Genomic DNA, 19,960 nt, shown 5'->3' with positions numbered 1-19,960 from the left:
CTTTTACTCCTCTGATTCTCTCCCCGATCCCACCAGGGCAGAGTGAGTGAGTGGCTGTGTGGGGCCAGCCGGGATTAAATCACGGCACCTGCCTTAAATTTGGGATAATCCAATGCTAGAGTTGGCGGAGCTGTTCCTGTCCCTGTGCCCTTTCTTTGAGGGCATGCAACCCTTACAAGTGAGGAGTGGGAGGCAAAGCCATCATTCCGCTCTTGCCATGCAAAGCCATCATTCCACTCTTCCCATGCAGCTTCTCTGCAGCTGCTGGCTGTACACACAAGAGAAGGCTGCTCCAAGGTAATGCAGCATATGCCCTGCACACACAGCTGTGAAGGTGTGACTCTTGGATGTTTTCTGGCCAACTGATGCACCCTCCCCTGCTCACTCCTACTCATCATGAATAAAGATTGTCAGTGAATTCACAAAACACATTTCTGAGCTCTCTTATAATTCAAACAACTGAATCTTTATGTGTGGATACTGAGGCATAACTGTCCTTTAGACTGAGAAAAGAATTGCTTTTTGTCCTCTAACCACCACAGAATGGGAAAAGTTACCACCTGAGATTAGCTGCATTAATTACATCCACTGCCAGTTCTTGTTCTGTAATTGCAATATCCTACTTCTAAATAAATGCATCAATGCTTTTAGGTTTTTACCCTCTGCAAAAACCCTCTGGGAACCATTGGCAGCAAATACATAAAAAGATGAAGCTGTATTAACAGAAAATTTACCTGGTTATATATCAAAGGAAAACACAAAACCAATTAATTGCAAAAAATCTCATTTCAGTTTTACAGGTCATGCCACACTTACTTTAAAGCTGAATCTGACAATATTTTGCGGAGCTTGGGGATTATCAGCTGTCAAGGTGCGTGTAATTTCCTGTTTTAATTCCTTTGGAATGGAAAAAAATGGTATTGTAAATAAAATTCACTATTAATACAACAAGCAGCAACAAAAATCACCATGTTTATGCTTAGTTCTATGATGTTCAGTTCACTGTAGATACTCCATGTGCAGCTGATGCCTCCACAAGAAAAATGTTTGGGGCCAGTCTGGCTCAGAGTGGAACTCAGAACAGTCATCCCACTTTCTACATTGTCTTTCAATTGGCTTTCTTGGTGGTAATTCTTATCTAAGATATGGTAGCACTTAAAAAATGCTAGCTGCATTCTATGGAGCAAAACAGACAAGTTGTGTCTTCAAGCTTACACTGTCCAAAAATAAACAGTAAGCTCAGTGGCAGTGCTTTCAGGATTGACCACTGTGAACAAAAAACAGTACTGCTGGTAACTGTTTTTACTACCTGAGTTGGAGGAAATGCATAAAACTTCCCTATGAGAGCTACTTGGAGGACAGGGAGCAATGCTAGATTTTTAAAAGGCAGTGGGAAGAGAGAAACAACTGCAGCTGGAAGGGTGACTGACTGCAATCCTACTGAACCCAGCTGGGAAGAAATGGCAGTAAAATTTTAGGACAGTTCCCTGTATTGCACAGAGGCATCTGAAAAGCTCAGGGTTGGCTCTGGGATCCTTCTTAACTGAGTGATGCCCCAGCTCCATTCCCCTTTTGGATCAGCTCTAGGCAGTTACACAGTCTTAAGCCCAGAACTGTGTTTCAAAGTACATGCTCTCTGTTTTCCTGCTGAAAACCATTTCAGTTTGTGCTGCAGACACTGTACTTCAGCAAGTATTGGAATTTTACTCTTGCAGGATTTCCTCCAAAACCAATAGGTAGGCTTCAGCTTATGGAGCTTTGTACACATCTTATGTCGATACAGGTATTGCTTTACTCACAGCTTCAGTCAGCTCCAGTTGATCTGGGGATTTGACAAGAGCCCTTGCCAAGTCTCCAAGAGCATCTCCTGCTTCAGTGGAGGCATCTTCATCCTTGCACAGGAAAGAAAAGCTCATTAGTACAAGACTGTGATTGTTTCTCTTCCTCCCAAAGCAGCACTTCTTCAGACATGGAGCAAGGAGATAAAAACAACATTCCCCCACCCATCCCCATTTTGAGCAGAGCAGAAAAACCCAAATAGCAGGACAAAATTTGAAGTTTTTTGAATGGCTACACTTGACAGCAAGAGTTCAGTGAGTTGGAAGAGCTGTTTTCTAAAGATAGGTTCTGCCCTGTAATAAAACTGGAGTAACAACAGTGACAAAACTCAAGTAATTCCACTTCAACCTCAGTTTAAAAGTTGGCAATTCTGTTTCTTTTGACCATATAATACCCAAAAGACCCATACTTAGTGGGTCTCAAAAGCACAAGTCAAGGACCTGCAATTACTCCTGATGTGTTATTCTATAAGCTATTCTTAGAAAAAAGTTCAAAATACAAAGCTGCAGGGATGTGGCTCCCGGAGGAATGTTAACGAATTTCTTGTAAAGGCCAATGGATTTGCATTCTCCCAAAAGAGACTGCTGACCTCCCTGGGCTAGCCTTGGGTTGATGTCATGATATGATACCATTAAAGGAAAAATGAATCACTGCAGGAATGAATTTCAATTAACTATCCTTACAGAAAAACTGTCAGAACACAAAGTTGCTGATTAAAGTGGTTAACTGCTCCAGGCAAAATTTCTCCCTCCACTCAAAACATGTAATGAGTTGATTTAAAATAAATCAATCATTCTTTTAAATACAGTTCTCTCAGGCCTCAACGTTATAGCCATAAGGCTAAACTTTCTGGCCATACAGAGCTGTGGGTGAGTCCAAGGCATAAGTGCAGCCTGGTTGCAGGTACAGAAACCGGACCCAGCAAAGCTTTGCTATCTGCAAAGCACCACAACAGTAAAAAGCACAATGCTCTGACAAATGTGCAGTGGCTGAAAGTAACAGAGAATTTTTTATATGCCAGGCATCCAGGGGAAGTAACAGGCTGCAGACTTATTCTTTTTCCCCAAGGGAGCTGAAATGAGCAAGCTGTAGGGAAGGTCAGGCGCTCTGATACAAAACAGACAATTATGCCAGAATAGTTGTTTGTGATTTAATGCTCCCCACATGAACACCTGCTTGTAGGACATTCATCATACACAATTTGATGCCAGTTAGTTTAGTGGCTGTTTTCCCTAGGGAATCAGATAAAAAGTATTGTGGGCTTAACATTTTTATATATGATTTTCATTTAAAAGTAAATTACTTCTCATTTGTAAAGGGTCAAAAGAGGAACATTTAGCAAGACTGAGATTTGTCCCAAGAAAGTGAAAAGTTGTTTATCAATATGCTTGTTTAAAGGCATGTAGACTCTCTCTCCCATCCATGACAATGGAGCTAAATAAGAGGAAGGTAGATTAAATCAGGGTATTCTAAGCATTTATTTGCCCAACAGTAAAGACATTATTATGAGGCTTTCAGTCAAAAAAGTTAATGCTATCTTCTCTAATGCTTGTATTGCTATGTTAAGCGAATATGGACTGTATTTTGAATTTTCTAAACTGAGCAGGCAGTTTTCTCACTGTCTGAGTCAGTTTATATTTTGGAATTTACACCCCAAGCATTTTGCTTTAATATTTTCATATTGCATTTTCCTTGCATTGTGCCTTTGTTTTAGCCAACATTTTCATTCTAACTTGCTAGTGTAATTTTCTGCTCAGTGGAAACCCAGAGCAACCCCTTACTGCTAAGTCAATTGGTATTTTACCAATTCCATAAAAAAAGCCATTGTTGAGACTGAATCTATCTGGCACCTCAAGCTAAAGAAGGAAAAAACATTTTTTAAGACTCGTGGATCTTACCCGTTTTTTAGATCCAGCTTTACCAGCCTTTGATGCCTTTCCTTTTGAAGGTCCACTTGCGCCCTGAAGTGAGAATATATCCAATGTAAACTTTCAAAGCACCTTTTTTCTTAATTTAACCAAAGCAGAATAAAAGTTTGACGTGGTTATTAATGTTTGCTCCAATGGTATGTTTTAAAGGCTGAATATACCAGCATTCTGTCTATAAATTATCTGAATGACAGACAGTCATTTTCATAACACGAGACAGCAGTTTATCAGCATGAATAAATGTCAGGCTCTATCCTAGTTACTGCCTGTCTGTGATACACCCAAATGTCCCACACATGGAGTTCTAGTGCCTTGCTCAAACACACTAAAAGGCTGCTCTTGCCCCAAGTGCTTGCATGGCTCAGTGAGCCTGGAGGCAGCACAACCACATCCACAAAGCCATGAGTGCTCAAAAAACATGGAAAACACTGGTGGACAGCTGGGAAATTAACCACTGCCAACCTTCCTGCATGCACCAAAGCACAGAAAATCTGTTACGACAGACTTTAAGGAAAACAATTATATAGCTGTTTACAGGGAGCCTATAGAAGGAGACTGCCCAGAGTTTAAGGAATAACAGAAGGGCACCAGCAAAAGCTATGTGAAAATTTAACAGAAAGTGGGAGAGGAAATGAAGAGGATCCTTTTCAGGAGATGCCGAGGGACAGACAGGACCAAGAATCCAGAAGGCAAAGAGAGAGAGAGAGAGATGATATATCAAACAAAGGAGATAATATTAGAAACCTTGGCAAGAACAGTTTCAGGATGGATCTCAACATTTGGTGGTATGGATGAGAAAAGCAGAGGAGTAACTCAGAAGAAAGTGTTTGACTTTGTGACAGGAAAGAAGGGGATACTAGAGGAAAGGGAAGAAAAATGAAGGGGTGGGAGAGTAAGCTCCCATGGGCTGATTGATTTTCTTCAGAAGAACATTAGAGTGTGCCTTTCAGCTCAGATCAAAGGTCCACCTAGCCAAGGATCTCTCACCAACAGGATTAAAAGCAGATATCTATTCTCTCCAGAATGGCCTCTCAGCTTGCCACAGGGACTTGAACTGAAATGCTACCCCTTTTACTTCATATCAGTGAACCTTTTTCCCCACAAATTTATTCAGTCATTTTGGAATCCATGCACATTTTTAGCACTCACAATTCCACAGCAAGGACTCCCCTGGTACAACAACATGGTACTGAAAAGAACAGCTGCTTGCTTTTTTAAGTCTGTCACTTGCTGCTCTCACCTGGTTTTCCTAGTTCTTCTTCTGGAAAGCCCAGCTTTATCATAATATCTATTCTTCATCCTCTTTCCCATGTGTCTCATGAACACTTTCAGGAGCACGAGTCTCTACAGAGATTTCTACACTCCCCTCATGATTCTCCTTCATTATGAAATTGAATATTCACTTCCACCACCTACTTCCTATGGATTAAACAATTAAGCAGCCATAATGACTTTGACCCAGTATCCCCAAACGTTGTTTCTCAAGCCCTGCTACTTGCTAAGAATCTGACAACAATAATTCAGAAAAGAAATATTTTCAGAGGAGAACAAACTGCAGCAAAGACGTGAAGCTGTGTCTCTTAGTGTTATTTCTCTTTGTACAAGCTAAGAAACATAAAACTGCTGTTACCAACAAGGCATCAGGGATTATTTTCATTCGAGCAGATACATACTAAAAGCAATGAAAAATGAGCAGACTATGCTCAGACTACGCACATTTCTATGCTTAAAAAATGTGCCTCATTTTGAAATACAAATTGTTATGACACAGGTGGAGAAAATAAAGATATAACATTTCCTTTACAGTCCCACAGAGGGTTCGTAGTGGAGCAGAGAGTCTAAGAGCTCCATGTCACAACCACTACTGAGACCACTGGATCATGCAGCTGTCCTGTCTCTCCTATGTGACTGTTTGGCAATGGGCAACAGAGCATCCTATGTGACAAGGACCGTGCCCCATGTGAATTAGGTGTGACTTAAACAGATTTGCAGAGCAGAATTTCATTCAGATCCAAATCAAAATCAAACTCTTAATTTTAAACATGAAACAAAGCCTTCTCAGTATTAGCCTCTGTAAATGAGTTTATAAAAGCATCTATCCAGCAGCAAAGGCATTGACAAGGAAAGCTGAAGGTAATTGGTTTTGGCAGTTGAACAGATTTCAATTAACATAATCCAAGGAGCCACCTGTGAATAAATATCTGCAACTGTATTAAAATCCAAAAGTGACACCAAAGAAAAGCTACAGTTACAAGTGCACTTGAAGGAAGCAGCACAAACCCTGACCTGCTTCCCACACCATAAAGGGTTTGTAGGGTAGAGCATGAACAATTTTTCTCATCAACCAGGCACTTAGGGCTAATTGGCTCTATTTCCTTTGTCTTTGTACAGTACTATCGGATTTTATGACTGTAACTTAATGATATATAATCACAGAATCACAGATTATGCTGAGATGGAAGGGACTCACAAGGATCATTAAGTCCAACCCTTTGCCCTGCACAGGACCATCCCCAAGAGTCACACCATGTGCCTGAGAGTATCATCCAAACGCTTCTTGAACTCTGTCAGGCTTGGTGCTGTGACCACTTCCCAGAGGAGCCTGTTCCAGTGCCCAACCACCCTCTGGGTGAAGAACCTTTTTCTAATATCCAACCTAAACCTGCCCTGACACAACTTCAGGTCATTCCCTCAGGTCCTGTCACTGGTCACGACAGAGAAGAGATCAGTGCCTGCCCCTCTTCTTCCCTTTTCAGGAAGAACAGGTCTGGTATGACAGGGGGACCCTGATGAGACCTAGGATATGACACAGAGGAATACAGGGAGGGAATGTTAAGAGATGGGGCACATACTTGACATTAGAGATCCCACTGCTGTAATAAGCATCTCACCACTGGCCAGTTAGAGAAATGCAGATCTGTAGACAGGGGGACTGAACAAAACTGGGTTTAGGGGTAGCAAAGAAAACAAAAAAATAGTATCTAGAATGCTTAAAAAACATCATATTCAGTAACATCAGGTGCAATGTGGAATACCAGATCAATGAAGAAAGGGAAACATATGAAAATATATTAGCTAACATAAAGGAAACTCCAAGTGAGTGAAGAAGAAGCCATCATCATGACATTTTATCCTACCCAGTGAAGGACCCAGATGCTGACAACTTGCTATAATATGCCCACCAACACCACTGCCACCAGCAAAACAAAACCATCAACCTTAGAATACAAAGGACCAGAAGAAGGGGGATCAAACTACCAGAAAACATGTAGAAACTGAGAAACCTGCATGTAACAGCTTTAACTGCATTCTCATTATCAATTTTTTTTTTTTTTTGCACAGAAGTACTTCTTATTTTCTGTAATGAGTACATCTGGACCTATAGTAATGTTTAGACTAAGATTTCAGTCACACTGACATGAAATTTTTAGTTTTATATATATAAGATGTGCCTTCTCTTTGCCCATAAACAAGATTTTGAGTGTAACAAAGTTTACAGACTATTACAAAAAACAGAACCAGGCTCTGGAAGTCTTAACTTTGACCCTATGCATGTTTTTAACCTTTATCAAAGGATAGCTGAGAGTACCACATCCAGTTGTGTATGACTGGGAGAGGGTGCTCAAGGGAGAGGTCTCACTTCATCAGTCAGTAGGACTTACCACCCTTCTCCATTGGCCTCATTCCTACTTTTCTACAAAGCCTCTACTTGCTGACTGTGGCAGGTTGCTTTGGGTCTCCCTGGAACTAAGAGAAGTAGTTCCCTAGAGCAAGGAGCAAACACTTGACTGGCAGAACAGTTATAAAATTACACTTGGTATTTCAGGTATTTTGAACTAAAGAAACTCCAACTACCTCTCCAACCTGAACAGTTACGCTTTAAAACCACCTTGTCAACAAGCAGATCCTCGGTGAAATGCTGCACAGTATGGACACAGTTAGCCTACTCTAAACGTGCGCTAAACCTGGATGAAGAGATGGGAGCCAGCACACAATGACCAGTGTGGGCCCTGGGCTTTCTTTCATGTGTGCCCCACAAAGATAGGACAGCCATGCCTGGAGCAGGTGAGCATTGTTGGGGAGGTGGAGCAGAGTCTAGGAAGGTGTTGGTTCTTAGCTTATTCTGGGGTTCTTCAGTAAAGCTCTGGTCTCCTGCCCAGATAAAACATCCCTCGCAGCACAGAGGTGTGTGTACTTCAACAGTAAAAAAAGTTGAGCATCTTATTTTTTTGGATATTCTGAACTCCTGCCAGTGAAGGTAAAGATAAAGACTGTAACTCTACAGAAGTCAGCATAAAAAACAGAAGACATCCTTTGTGATGCAAGCATCATTCCTGCCACCACTGCCTATGCTGCAGAAGGTTCCTCCCAAAGTACCTCAGACTTTTGGAACCCAGCTGAAAGGTGACACAAACATGAAAAAAATTAGTTGAGATCCACGTATTTTGGTGGTATTAGCAGTAGGTGAAACTCATCAAAATGAGATCTGTTTAAAACTATTACAAGAGGCAAGTTGGTAAGCAAACATGGGGCAGTCAAGAAAACAAAATCTTTTACACTGACTCCTAATTCAGATAATAGCACAGGTAATACTGCCATGTCATTTGCTGAAAAAGGCAGCCCTGACATCCTTTTTTTTTGGGGGGGGGGTGTATTTGCTATTTCTTTTGCAAGCTCCTGCTCCCTGTAAATCTTTTGAAAGCCAGCACACTGTCCTTTTTCATAACTAGCCTTAAACTCCTTCTCTGCCACATGAGCTGTAAACAGTTTTCAATAGCACCCACGTAGTTTTTGTCCTGCCACCAGGGCTCAGAATGATTGTTATTGCTTCCTCATTGTTCTTTTTACTGGATCAATGTGTTACCCATAAACTATTATTAGAGGTGTAATCTTTTTGCTCTGACAGCTACTTCAGACATACCACACAATATTTGTACAATAGGGAAGAGGTCACAAACACGTCCGTAATACAAACAAAAAATAAACTATAACTGTGAATCAACATCATGATTCACTAGGCAAGAGGTTTGCGACAATGACTGGCCTTCATACCCATCTCTAAAATTCAAGCACATTATTTTTGTTACATTAGCTACAGAAAAAAAGCTAACAGACTAATATTAGCATCTCAAAGAGAAGCATTCGGAAGTTAGAAAATGTGAGAATTAAGGTTGCTGGGGCAACATTTAATTCATCCATGGGCACAGCCGTTATAATACACAGCTTAATTCCACAATGACACACCTGGTTTTCCGTAGGTTCCCTGGCTTACGTCAATTCTCACAGGTTAAGTAACCACCAGTATATTAGTTTCTGTTGTTCAACATCTAGAGTGGTGTTGGTTTTTTCATAACTGTTAGCCTAAGTCACACAGCCCACAAAGAACATTTCAATCCAAACAGTTACATTCTAGCAAATTCTAGATAAAGATGGTCTTGTGACCAAAAAAACCCACAAAACAACAACAACAACAACAACAACAAAACAAAACAAAAAAACCCCACCCAAGTGTCTTCCTAAATCTTCCTAATAAACGGTGCTGCCATGCCTGGCTTTAAACATAATATTAATTAACAAAACAGGAATGTGAATAATCATGAGGAATATATATTAGGGAAAAAAAGAGACATTGTTGCTAAGGAACTGAGGAATCAGCAGCAGGCATCAAGGAGTTGAAAGAAATTTCTCACCTCCAGGTCACTATCATAACCCTGGCGACTCTGGGAGGTGCTCCACTGCTACAGTGGAAAATGCCAGAATCAGAATGTATGGATGCTAATCATCTTTTATGCTGATGACAGATTACTAGAGTTCCAACAGTGAAAAGACATAAGAAGCTCATAACAGTCACAGTACTCAAATGAAGGATATAGAAAACTCAAGTGACTGTTCCTTTCTGGACCTTTTTTCCAGAGTATATTTATGATTGCAGCACCCAGGAATTCTTCCTTGGGACAGACATCTACTACACTACAAGACAAATTGGCTACTGGTTACCACAAACATACAGTAATCTGACAGGATAATACAAATTAAGAGAGGAAACAGATGAAAAGTGATGCTTTAAATGCCATTAAATATTCTTTTCCCTTGCACAGCTCCCTGTAAATCAGACAAGCTACCAAGAGGTACAAATAGCTGCAAACTCAAGTCTTTCAACAGGAGGTTTTCCTGTTGCTGAGATATTCAACAAGCATATCTAATTGTATTTTTAGGTAGAATGCTTCGCCAACATATATAATTTTTTTTTTAGTTATAAAACATGAAAACTAAAATAAGGAGAGACTACTGGCTATTTTCCAAACAGCATTGCCATAAATGAAAAAAAAAAAAAAGCAAGCACTACTAGGCTGGCATTTCATAAGACCTATCTTCCCTAAAGCATGTAAGAGGAAGGCAAGCACCAAAGAGACGCAATGTCCCCTGGAAGTTTTGAACTCAACACCCTAGTAACATGCTTCCGGACTGTACTGCGGTGAGGAAAATAAAAAATCATAACCATACATCTGAGTCTTGCTCTTCTTGCTTCATCTACAGTGATTATTGCTCTTTCTTTTTGTTGGTGATGTGACAGCCACTAATTGCTGATCTGAGACTCATTAACTGAATTTATACAAGACAGACAGGACTATCAGTACCTGCCTTCCTGGGTGAAGATAAAAGCTCTGAAGTTTTTTCCAAGTCCTGGAACAATCACATCTGTTTCCTTTTGTACAGCTATTTTCTGCAGCCCTACTTTTGAGTTATTTCATCCTGTGCTGCAGAAAACCTCTGACTTGGCAGTGGCAGTGCTGGTGGTAAATAAATTGTCTTGGCAACCTAGGAAGCAGAGATTTACTCTCAAGAGCAAAGTGTTCATTTAAGAACCAGGTTGAATCTTGAACTAGTGACTGCAGAAATTCCTCAAGAAACAATCCATCCATCCCTCACATTCAGATCCAAAGCGTGCCTGACTAACCAAGTAGGAGATGGAATGATGTTACCACATGTGGTGTCCTGCCATCCAGGATAAAAGTCCCCAGTATAGCCTTTGCTGGTTGGTACATCCTTCTCCCATTCTGTCAGATTAAACTGCCCCTTCCAGACTAGATCTTGCAAGGGTTCACTGTATGGTGAAGAGCCAGACACCACAACCCAGTATCTCCTCGAGAAATGTGAATTTTTCTCCCTACGTTTAAAGCATACGTTTGGACGAGTAGATCTGGATTTGCAGATCCAGACTAAAATGCCAGAAAACTCAGAGGCAGGGATGATGCAGGTTGGTCACTCTGCCAAGCTGAAGTGTCAGTTCATATTAAGAAAAATTTCCAAGGGCTGAAAATCGATTACATATTAATGAAACACTCATCAGGGCAATTACAAACCCACACGATAATTTTTACAGATCATTTAAAGAGACATTTCTGCAGCCTTTCTGTTCCTCATGCTAGCTGTCACCAAAACACAATCACAGAATGCTCATGCTAAGTTTACTTCATCTTCCTGAGCAGAGACATTGTCATTCCCACTTCCTCTGCAGCACAGCACAGATGTTAACAAGTAATCTGGAGGAAAAAAAAAAGAAGAGAAGCACACAGCTGCTTGCAGGGTTCTAAAAGCAAGAGGTAGAGACATTATAAGAGCTAAGCTTGACATTTCTGCAAAACCATTTAATAAGCTTCCTGCTAGCTTTTTATTCTTGTTTTGAATATTAGCAAACTCCATAGTAAACCACCAGTTGGCAAAAAGGAGCAGAGAAGCACAGATGAAAACAAAGTCAAAGGAAAAATAGTGCCTTCCATCCTGCCCTGTAGCAGACATCCATTTGCACACACTAGGGATGCCAATTTAAGAGCTATTTGCCAATACATTTTATAGTACTTTCTGAGAGACACTAAATAGAGTGTTTATTTTATATTCCATGGGTAGTTTAATGCAGGTTTAAGAACCAGTAAGCACCTTAAAAAGCCTTTTCTGGGGAAAAAAATAAAGGAAAAGAAAAAAAAAGTAAACTACCTCTGATTGTGGCATGTTTGGGGAGGGGGTCTCTTTGCTTCTCTTTTCTAACTTACTGAACAGCAAAGATGCTGTTTACCTGTCAGTGGGTGCAAGACCACAAGTGTAACAAGAAATGCCTCGCTGTCCAAATTCAGGTGCTTTCTTTACACTGCTTAAGTGACCTGCTTCTGACAGTGGGGTTGACCCTAAAGTGATAAGACCAGATAGTCTGGTTTTGGTACATTGTAAATGAAAACCATAACCAAATCCTGCTTCTCCCTGGGGCGGGTTCAGCCACAGAGGCACACACACAGTAGCACCAGCTGCTCTCCACTGCCTACTCAAGGCTTTTCCTTGAGCCACACACCAAATAGCAAAGGCATGGAAATCTGGAACAAACACTTCCAGCAGCACACCTGGCAAACATGTTCAAAGAAGCAATCTTAAAATTCTTGGCCGCTTTCTCTCACCACCCAGCACCACATATGGGACTGATACCCTGCCCTACCAAAACTTTCTGCCACACAGGTCAGTGTTTTTTAAAAACACCCCACTTCTGACTGTCCTGTTTGCCATACTCAAGGTTTCATTCTTCAGGGGAGCTGAGAATCTCATTCATCCATTCCCTTCAGACTGATGCAGGAAAGTTGGCTTATGCCCTTCCATAATTCTACATCCTCACAAAATGCTGTTGAGCTCAATTGTGCACAGCACATTTCAGATGTGAAAGGAAGGGTGTTGTTGAAGCACAGAACGTACATAAGTATTGTTATTTCCAAGGCTGTATGGGGAACACAAAGATCCAGACATACAAAATTATTTTAAGACTTTGAGCATTGAAACACATTTGTTATTAATGTACACAAACATACAAAATCCTAAAGATGTTTATAATTAAGGTTAGATTGAGTCAAGCAGTTCATCTGGGAGGTCACAGACTTTAATTCTGATGGTCAACCTGACTTTGACATATTTTCACCCATCAGGTGGCTGGACACTGAACTGGAGGTAGAGGTCACCTGGATAAAGAAAAAAAAGAGTGAAATAAAGAAAGAAACTGGTGTCACAGGAGAAGGCAGATGCAAGACAGGCAGAGAAGAAAAGCCGGCAACCACTACATAAGAGAGAAGAAGAAGAAAAAAAGAAGAATTGATCACAAAGCTCTTGAAGAACATGGAGTCATGAAAGCAGAGGAGGAGCTGGAAGTGACATGTGGTAAAAGGGAAGGACCTGGAAGTGTACAGGTAAGTATCTCAGCTTTGAGAAAAATCACAGGAACAAAATTTTCAAAGGTAAAGTAGTCAGCAGTGACAGACCTAAGAGGCAGAGCAGAATAAAGCAATATATAAGAAACAGAGGAATGAAGAGCACAGGGACAGGTGAAAAGAGCATAAACTACAGTAAAATTCTTGTCAAGAACTGGAATGTGGACCTTGACTCACCAATTAATTTTACAGTAATTATGGCCCAGTAAATATCAAACATCAGGCCCTGACTGGACAGTGAGTAGTGCAAAGGTATTCAGTCCTCAGAATCACAAAGCCACTGAGATGAGGTCTGTATTTTGAGTCAGGGAAAATGAGGCAAAAGCCTCTGGATTCCAGAGCCAGCTAGTCAACCACACAATTCTTCCACTGCAAGAATATTCTAGTAAATAAAAGGCCATGAAACATCAATCAGATTTAACAACCTCATGGCAAATATGGGAAAGGCAATACAGAACAAGTTATAATTAATGCCTTTTAATTTGTTGTAACGGAAGTTATGGAAGAAGCCAAATATACTAAGAGTTTAAGCAGTTTATGATGTTTTGAGAGCTTTAAAATAAAATTAGTGCCTTTGCAGCACATTATTTTTTTTCAAATAACATGTGAATCAAAGCTTCTTCGTTTCAGAGCATCTGAGATAATGGCAACTGCAAATGATTGAAAATATTTATGTGAAAATTCTGAAAATAAAAGAAACTGAAATTCAGAGCAAGCATTTCATCCCAGGTTTAGTTTGCATCATTATTACTGGATTTTATAATTTTACTGTAAACATCTTAATTATCTAGGACTGGATGTGGGTTTTGGTTTTGAGTTTGTGCCCTTTGTAAATTTTATAAAGCCCTTTGTATCTCATTAATTACTGGTGCTTAGTAGGAGATCAGGAATGTCACAGTGATACTCTCTCTCTTGCTGACTGCAAAGGGTAGGAGGGGATCAGATAAGCAGCAAGGGTTGTTTCTCCCTCACTGAAAGAGCTCCTCACAGATCCTGCAGGATTGCCCAGAGAGCTCAGGTACCACCCCACAGCTCTGGACAGTCACACTGATCCCTCTTTTTTTCTTCTTCCACTTCCCTTGATCAGTTATTGCTTTCTGTCATGTGTTCTGGACAGAGGAAGTAGGTTCCTTGTTCTCAGTCACTTCTGGGACACCTATGCCAACCTTCTTCCTCCCACCCCAAGGATCAAATACGTAGGAGTGAGCCTAAACATGACAACAAAAGGGTTTTATCAGCCGGCCATCATCTGCTTTTAAATCAAACACTTTGATAGTCCAGGAGTGGATCAGATCCAGGAATCAATCTGACTGATCCCTTCATCCTGTGAGGGGATGCATGCAGACATGTCCACGCAGAGCCCAAAGGAATCCAGTGACGTCTCACAGACACAGACCTCACAGCACCATAGAGTTAGGGCCAGGAAGAGCAGCAGATGATTCCACTTCATCGTCTGAACAGAGCAAAGACCAAATAGTAAAACAGAAGAGAAGTGGCAAAACTTACAGCTGGGTACAACTGAAAGAATTTTTTTAAATTTTGTAAAGAAAGGGATTTCATCCTGTCTGCTCAGTGTCCCCGAGAGATTCTCTAGCAGGTGGAGACACCTTGAGTGTATTAAAACTTGCCTTGGAAGAGGTATCATATGCTGGAAATGTGATGAAACGGCCTGACAGTGGCAACTGAGGACAGGGTTGAACAGCATGGAGACAGAGTGGGGAGGTGCTGCAGCTTTGGGATGTGCTGGTTTGCCTGAATAGCTGTGAAATGCCAGAGGACTTACAGGGTGACACCACAGGTGACACCACACCCCAGAGAAGGGACAGAGTGACACAACCTGATGCAGCCAGGCAGTCAGAAGGGCCAAGGGGGGCTGTGCTGACCCTGCTGCTGCACCCACCCCTGCGGGTTACAGCTCAGTGGGGCAACCTCAGCTCTCAGTTCAACCTCTCAGCTCTGCAGAGAAGGACTTGGGAGTCTTAATGGTTGACAAGTTGACCATGAGCCAGTCGTGTGTTCTGGGGGCCAGGAAGGCAAATGGGATCCTGGAGTACATCAGGAGGAGTGTGGCCAGCAGGTCCAGGGAGGTGATCCTGCCCCTCTATGTGGCCCTAGTGAGGCCACATCTGAAGTGCTGTGTACAACTCTGGGCTCCTCAGGAGAGGGTCCAGCAGAGGCCACAAAGATGATGAGGAGTCTGAAGGAACTCTCTTATGAAGAAAGACCACAGGAGCTGGGCCTGGTTAGTCTGGAAAAGACTGAGAGGGGATCTCATCAATGCACACAAATATCCAAAAGGCCAGGAGGATGGTGCCAGACCCTTTTCAGTGGTGCCCAGTGACAGGATGAGGAGCAATGGCCATAAACTAAAACATAAGAAGTTCCACCTCAACATGAGGAAGAACTTTTCTACGTTGAGGGTGGCAGAGCACTGGAACAGCTGCCCAGGGAGGTCGTGAATTCTCCCTCTCTGCAGACATTCCAATCCCACCTGGACACATTCTTGTGTCACCTGCTCCAGGTGACACTGCCTTGGCAGGGGGGTTGGACTGGATGGTCTGATCTCTAGAGGTTCCTTCCAACCCTGACAATTCTGTGACTCTGTGAGCCCAGAGGGAAGCAGTCTGGGCTGTACACGGTGACGTCACGTGTAGCGGCTCCGGGGACAGTGACGTCATCGCTGGCATCACACCAAGGGCAGCGCTCAGAGCAGGAGCCGAGGGCCGTACAGCCACAGCGGGGCCGCACAGCGCCGCTCCCTCCTGTGGGCCACCGTCCCCGCTGCAGGAGGCTCTGCAGTGACGCCATTCGGGCGGGTGACGTCATGGCACCGACGGTGACGTCACCACGGCGCTGTCGGCACGGGAGTGCGGCGGCAAGCCCTTACCTGCCGGCGCTTGTCGGCCGCCTTGGCAGGCATGGCCTCTCCTCACCGCAGTGGCCCCCGCCGGCCCTCACAGCCCCTCACGGTCGCCCCTCACGGCGCCCGCCCGGCCAGCCGGAAGTTGATCGCGGCAGCCATGGCAACGCACCGGAAGCAGCGGGCGGACGAGGCGATTCCCCCCACGCCCCCGCGCTCCCCCCCGAGGGAGGGAATGGTACGTCCCGGCGGCCGCTGGACATCGATCATCCGGGCCCCGAAACGGCGAGAGAGGCCCCACCCGTCGTAAATATTCAAATAAGGGCGGGGCCACGGGAGTGCCGCCGCCAGGTCGCTGTGGTAGTGCCTCCGTCCGCCTCATGAATATTCAAAAAGAGGAGGGGCTGCGGAGAACGGAGCATCTGGACCTTGAACAGGAGATCTCTCCTCCCACTTCATCAAAATTCCAGAGGGGGAAGGGCCTCAGGGAACGCAGCATCCGCCCCCCAAAGTATTGACAGCGACCCCACCCATGTCATGAATATTCAAAAGCGCGTGGCCGCGTAGCCCATCATCCGGGCCCCAATTAGTGAGCGTGGTCCTGCCCTCTTCATGAATATTCAAGAAGGGGGCGGGGCGGCGGCCGGACCCGGAAGCGGCGCGGCTGAGTCACGGCGGCGGCGGCGGCAATGAGGCAGCAGCAGCCGCGGGCGGTGTCGTTGTCATTGTCATTGTCGCCGTCGCTGTCCGTGCCGTCCCTCGGCGCCTGAGGAGCCGCCCGCGCCCTCCCGCCCGCCCTCCTCCCTCCCTGCGCTCCGCCCGCCGCGCCCGGCGCCGCCGCCACCATGATGGAGGAGATAGACCGGTTCCAGGTGCCCGCCGTGCGCGCAGAGATGCAGCCGCTGGTGAGGGGCGGGCGGGCGGGGCCGCGCTGAGCCCGGGCGGACACGGCCCCGGCGCGGAGGGGCCGCGCACACCCGCACCCGCGGTGCCAGCGCTGCGGGGGCGGCGGGGCCGCCGTTATATAACGGGCAGCCCGGGGAGCGCCGCCGCCATCCCCGGCCCTTCACCCCCGGGGCCGCTGCTGTGTCATCCCGGGGCACCCGCACGGCCCTTCATCCTGCCCTCACCCCCCCATCCTCATCCTCCTCTCCCGGGGTATCCCCATCGGTGGAGGCGGCAGGAGCGGGCGGGGGCGGGCGGGCGGCTCCGCTCCTGCCGCGCTTGCGAGCGTCGCTTCTCCCGGAGCATCCCTGGGTGTTCCCCCGCCAGGAGTGCCCCTGGGAACGGTGGGAAGCGGCGCAGGGACCGGAAAGCCCGGTGGGAGCAACTGGAGGTGCTGAGGGTGGCTGGGCTTTTAACTGAGCTTTAGAAAATAGGAGAGGAAAAGGGCGGTGTTTGTGCACAGCCCGGGCGGGGAGCGATGCTCCCCAGGGACGCGAGAGCTGCACGGGCTAGGGCGTGAAGTTACTCGCGATGCGAGGCTGAAGGACCTTCTCCGAGGCTGGTTTTGTAGCCATTGCCCTCGACACTGAGCTGCACTAAAGGAGATGCTCATCGTGTGAAAAGTCCAGGTGTTTTGCGAAGAAATGTCTCTGTCAAATTTAAAATCTAAAATAGTTTTGCTCGCATAAAATTCTTTACATAAGGAAAGCAATCTGTGAGGGTTTGTTGCCCTCTGCTTTCCCCATGCCAGGACATGTGTTTTTCATATCAGGATGTTTTTTCACTTCGTAGCCACAATTATACTCAATTAATGAGCTCTGAAGAGCCTGACATAATGGTTACACTACTACATGGGGCCCTGGGGAATCTTTGTAGAGGGGGAAGTGTACAGGATCGTGGGACTTGGTGCTTGCCTAAATGGGCAAGTAGAGTGGTCCTGGGCTTTTGGTAGCTTCTGAAATGAGCTAGGAAGGAAGGTCAGCTGGCTGGCAGCCATGGGATAGGCTAGACCATCGTCGAGTAGTTCAAGACGCCTTAGGAGTATATAACTGCTTTGCTTTGATGTCATAGGCTTGCTTGTGTAAGTGTTGTACCCTAGCTGCCTGCCACAGAACTCTGGAATGTGTTTGTCCATTTCTGTTTCCCATCTGGGAGAGGTTCTCTTGTGTGTTCCCCTCCCCTTACTCCTCAGTCTACCTCAGTCTCTGCTTGAAGCTGTGTTGTTATTTGTGACTTGGGACCTGTTGAAATACAGTTCACCTTGGCATTAAAGTGAAAGCTGGATAATGTGCTCACTCACTCAAGATGTTGATTCCCTCTGGCACCTGGAGCAAGCAAATTCCATCTCGATCTGATTGTGTGAGACAGGGATATGAAATGTTTGGAGAAGTGGAAAGAACTGTAATGAAATACTTGCGCAGTTCCTCTTGGTAGCAGGTGAGGATAGGTTATTGACAGGTTCATGTTAGCACTGAAGTGCTACTGAGATTTCCCATATATCAAACCATACATTATTTAGAGTTGATGTATCTGAATCCTCAATTCCTTGTTGCAGCTCGTGCTTGAGAGAAGTTGAGAACACAATAATTGGCCTGAGAACAGAAAAGGTCTACAGAATCAAATTATCCCTCAGTGGCAAGAAAAACATTTCCCTTACTGTGGAAGTGTTGACAAATTGTGAAAATATGCTTAGCTTGGTTTGTTTTGGGTTTTCTTGGTTAGTTGATTCTTTGGCTTACAACCTTTGTGGTGGGGCAAAAAACTGTCCTTACAAGCTGATGTGGGCTTGTTGCATGCCCTTCTCATTGTTTGTGTTTTTATCAAGCACAGGCAACAAATGTGACAAGAATGGCCCTCTTTATTCATGATATTGTCAGCATAGTAGTGAGAATAGCAAGTTTGGAAAAGCTGTTGGCAGACAAAAAATACTCCTAAGTATTTTCTAGAAACTCCATAATGATAGTGGAAGAATGGAATTTGCACATACATGCATGTTTGCATGGACATGAACCAAGCAGAATCCAAAGAGGTTGTCTGGTCCAACCCTGTTGTCTCAGTATAGGGTGTTGTATTATGCAGCAGCAATAGTAAGCTTAGAAAACAGGTTTCCTTCAACATCCAAGGACTAGAAAATTTTCACAAAGGGCTTTTGCACTTGTCCTAGTAGAATACTCGGAACCTTGGCTTCAGGGTTGCAGTTCTTTTCCAGCTAATGGAGCTCACAAGTGAAACCTTGTGTATGTGAGGGGCTGCTGCTCTGACTGGGTATGTAGGATTTTTCCATGTGCATGGAAATGTTGCCGTCGGTCTCAGGTGGGACATACCAAGTCTGGCACAGCATTTTCATTGGTTTCCTCTGCTTCGTGGTTCCTGGTCTGTACTTTGCAAATAGGAACTGCAAGAATCCTTGCAAGTCTGGTGTTTATCATACTAATTTCCTTGGGTAACATGGTTCTGGGCGCTTCTGTTGTTTTGTTCCGTTACAGTTACCATTTGTCCTGTCCCTCTCCCTACCATCCCGTAATTTAAAGCTGTTGAGTCTTAAACCCAGTTGTCAGCTAAACCCCTCACAGCTCACTCTTCTCCCACATTGGGATAGGGGAGAGAGTCAGAGGAGTAAAAGTGAGAGAACTTGTGTATTGAGGTGAAGACAGTTTTAAGTAAAGCTACAGCCATGCACACAAGCAAAGCAAAACAAGGAATTCATCCACCATTTCCCGTGGACAGGCAGATGTTCGGCCATCCCCAGGAAAACAGGAACAGCTTCATCACACCTATTGGTTACTTGAGAAGATAAACATCATCACTCCAAAGAGCATCCCCTGTCCTTCTTCTTCCCCCAGCCTTATATGCTGAGCATGACACCATAAGATATGGAATGTTCCTGTGGTCAGTTGGGGTCAGCTGTCCCATCTGTGTCCCCTCCCAACTTCTCATGCCCCTCCAGCCTCCTCACTGGTGGGGTGGGGAGCCGAAAAGGCCTTTGTGTGAGCACTGCTCAGCAATACCTAAAACATCCCTGTGTTATCAACACTGTTTCCAGCACAAATCCAAATCATAGCCCCATACTAGCTACTGTGAAGAAAATTAACTGGTATCCCTGTCAAAATCAACACAAAATACAGAATAACCTTAGCATCTCAGCA

General features: G+C 44.4%; 2 protein-coding genes across 6 annotated transcripts in view; one reads left to right on the top strand and one right to left on the bottom strand.

Annotated features, from left to right (window-relative positions):
• Positions 1-16,315, bottom strand: part of DNAI1 (dynein axonemal intermediate chain 1) — a 142,408-nt gene extending 126,093 nt beyond the window's left edge. Inside the window, exons 1-4 of one of the 3 annotated variants that reach the window (XM_027670460.1) lie at positions 15,897-16,315; positions 3,738-3,800; positions 1,800-1,892; positions 817-897 (exon numbers count right to left, since the gene is read on the bottom strand). In XM_027670460.1, coding sequence (XP_027526261.1) covers positions 817-897; positions 1,800-1,892; positions 3,738-3,800; positions 15,897-15,929 — 270 coding nt within the window. In that variant the 5' untranslated portion in view covers positions 15,930-16,315. The remainder of the gene's footprint in view (positions 1-816; positions 898-1,799; positions 1,893-3,737; positions 3,801-15,896) is intronic. The other 2 variants (XM_027670461.1, XM_027670459.1) reach the window with 2 other exon arrangements.
• Positions 16,316-16,535: 220 nt separating this feature from the next.
• FAM219A (family with sequence similarity 219 member A) overlaps positions 16,536-19,960 on the top strand; it is a 95,653-nt gene continuing 92,228 nt past the window's right edge. The window contains exon 1 of one of the 3 annotated variants that reach the window (XM_027670466.1): positions 16,536-16,774. In XM_027670466.1, coding sequence (XP_027526267.1) covers positions 16,715-16,774 — 60 coding nt within the window. In that variant the 5' untranslated portion in view covers positions 16,536-16,714. The remainder of the gene's footprint in view (positions 16,775-19,960) is intronic. The other 2 variants (XM_027670467.1, XM_027670465.1) reach the window with 2 other exon arrangements.

Source organism: Neopelma chrysocephalum, unplaced genomic scaffold, assembly GCF_003984885.1.
Source record: "Neopelma chrysocephalum unplaced genomic scaffold, ASM398488v2 Primary Assembly neopelma1_96845, whole genome shotgun sequence".
Lineage (NCBI taxonomy): Eukaryota > Metazoa > Chordata > Aves > Passeriformes > Pipridae > Neopelma > Neopelma chrysocephalum.
The sequence above is the reverse complement of the archived record's forward strand: the minus strand, read 5'-3'. Positions and strand labels throughout refer to the sequence as shown.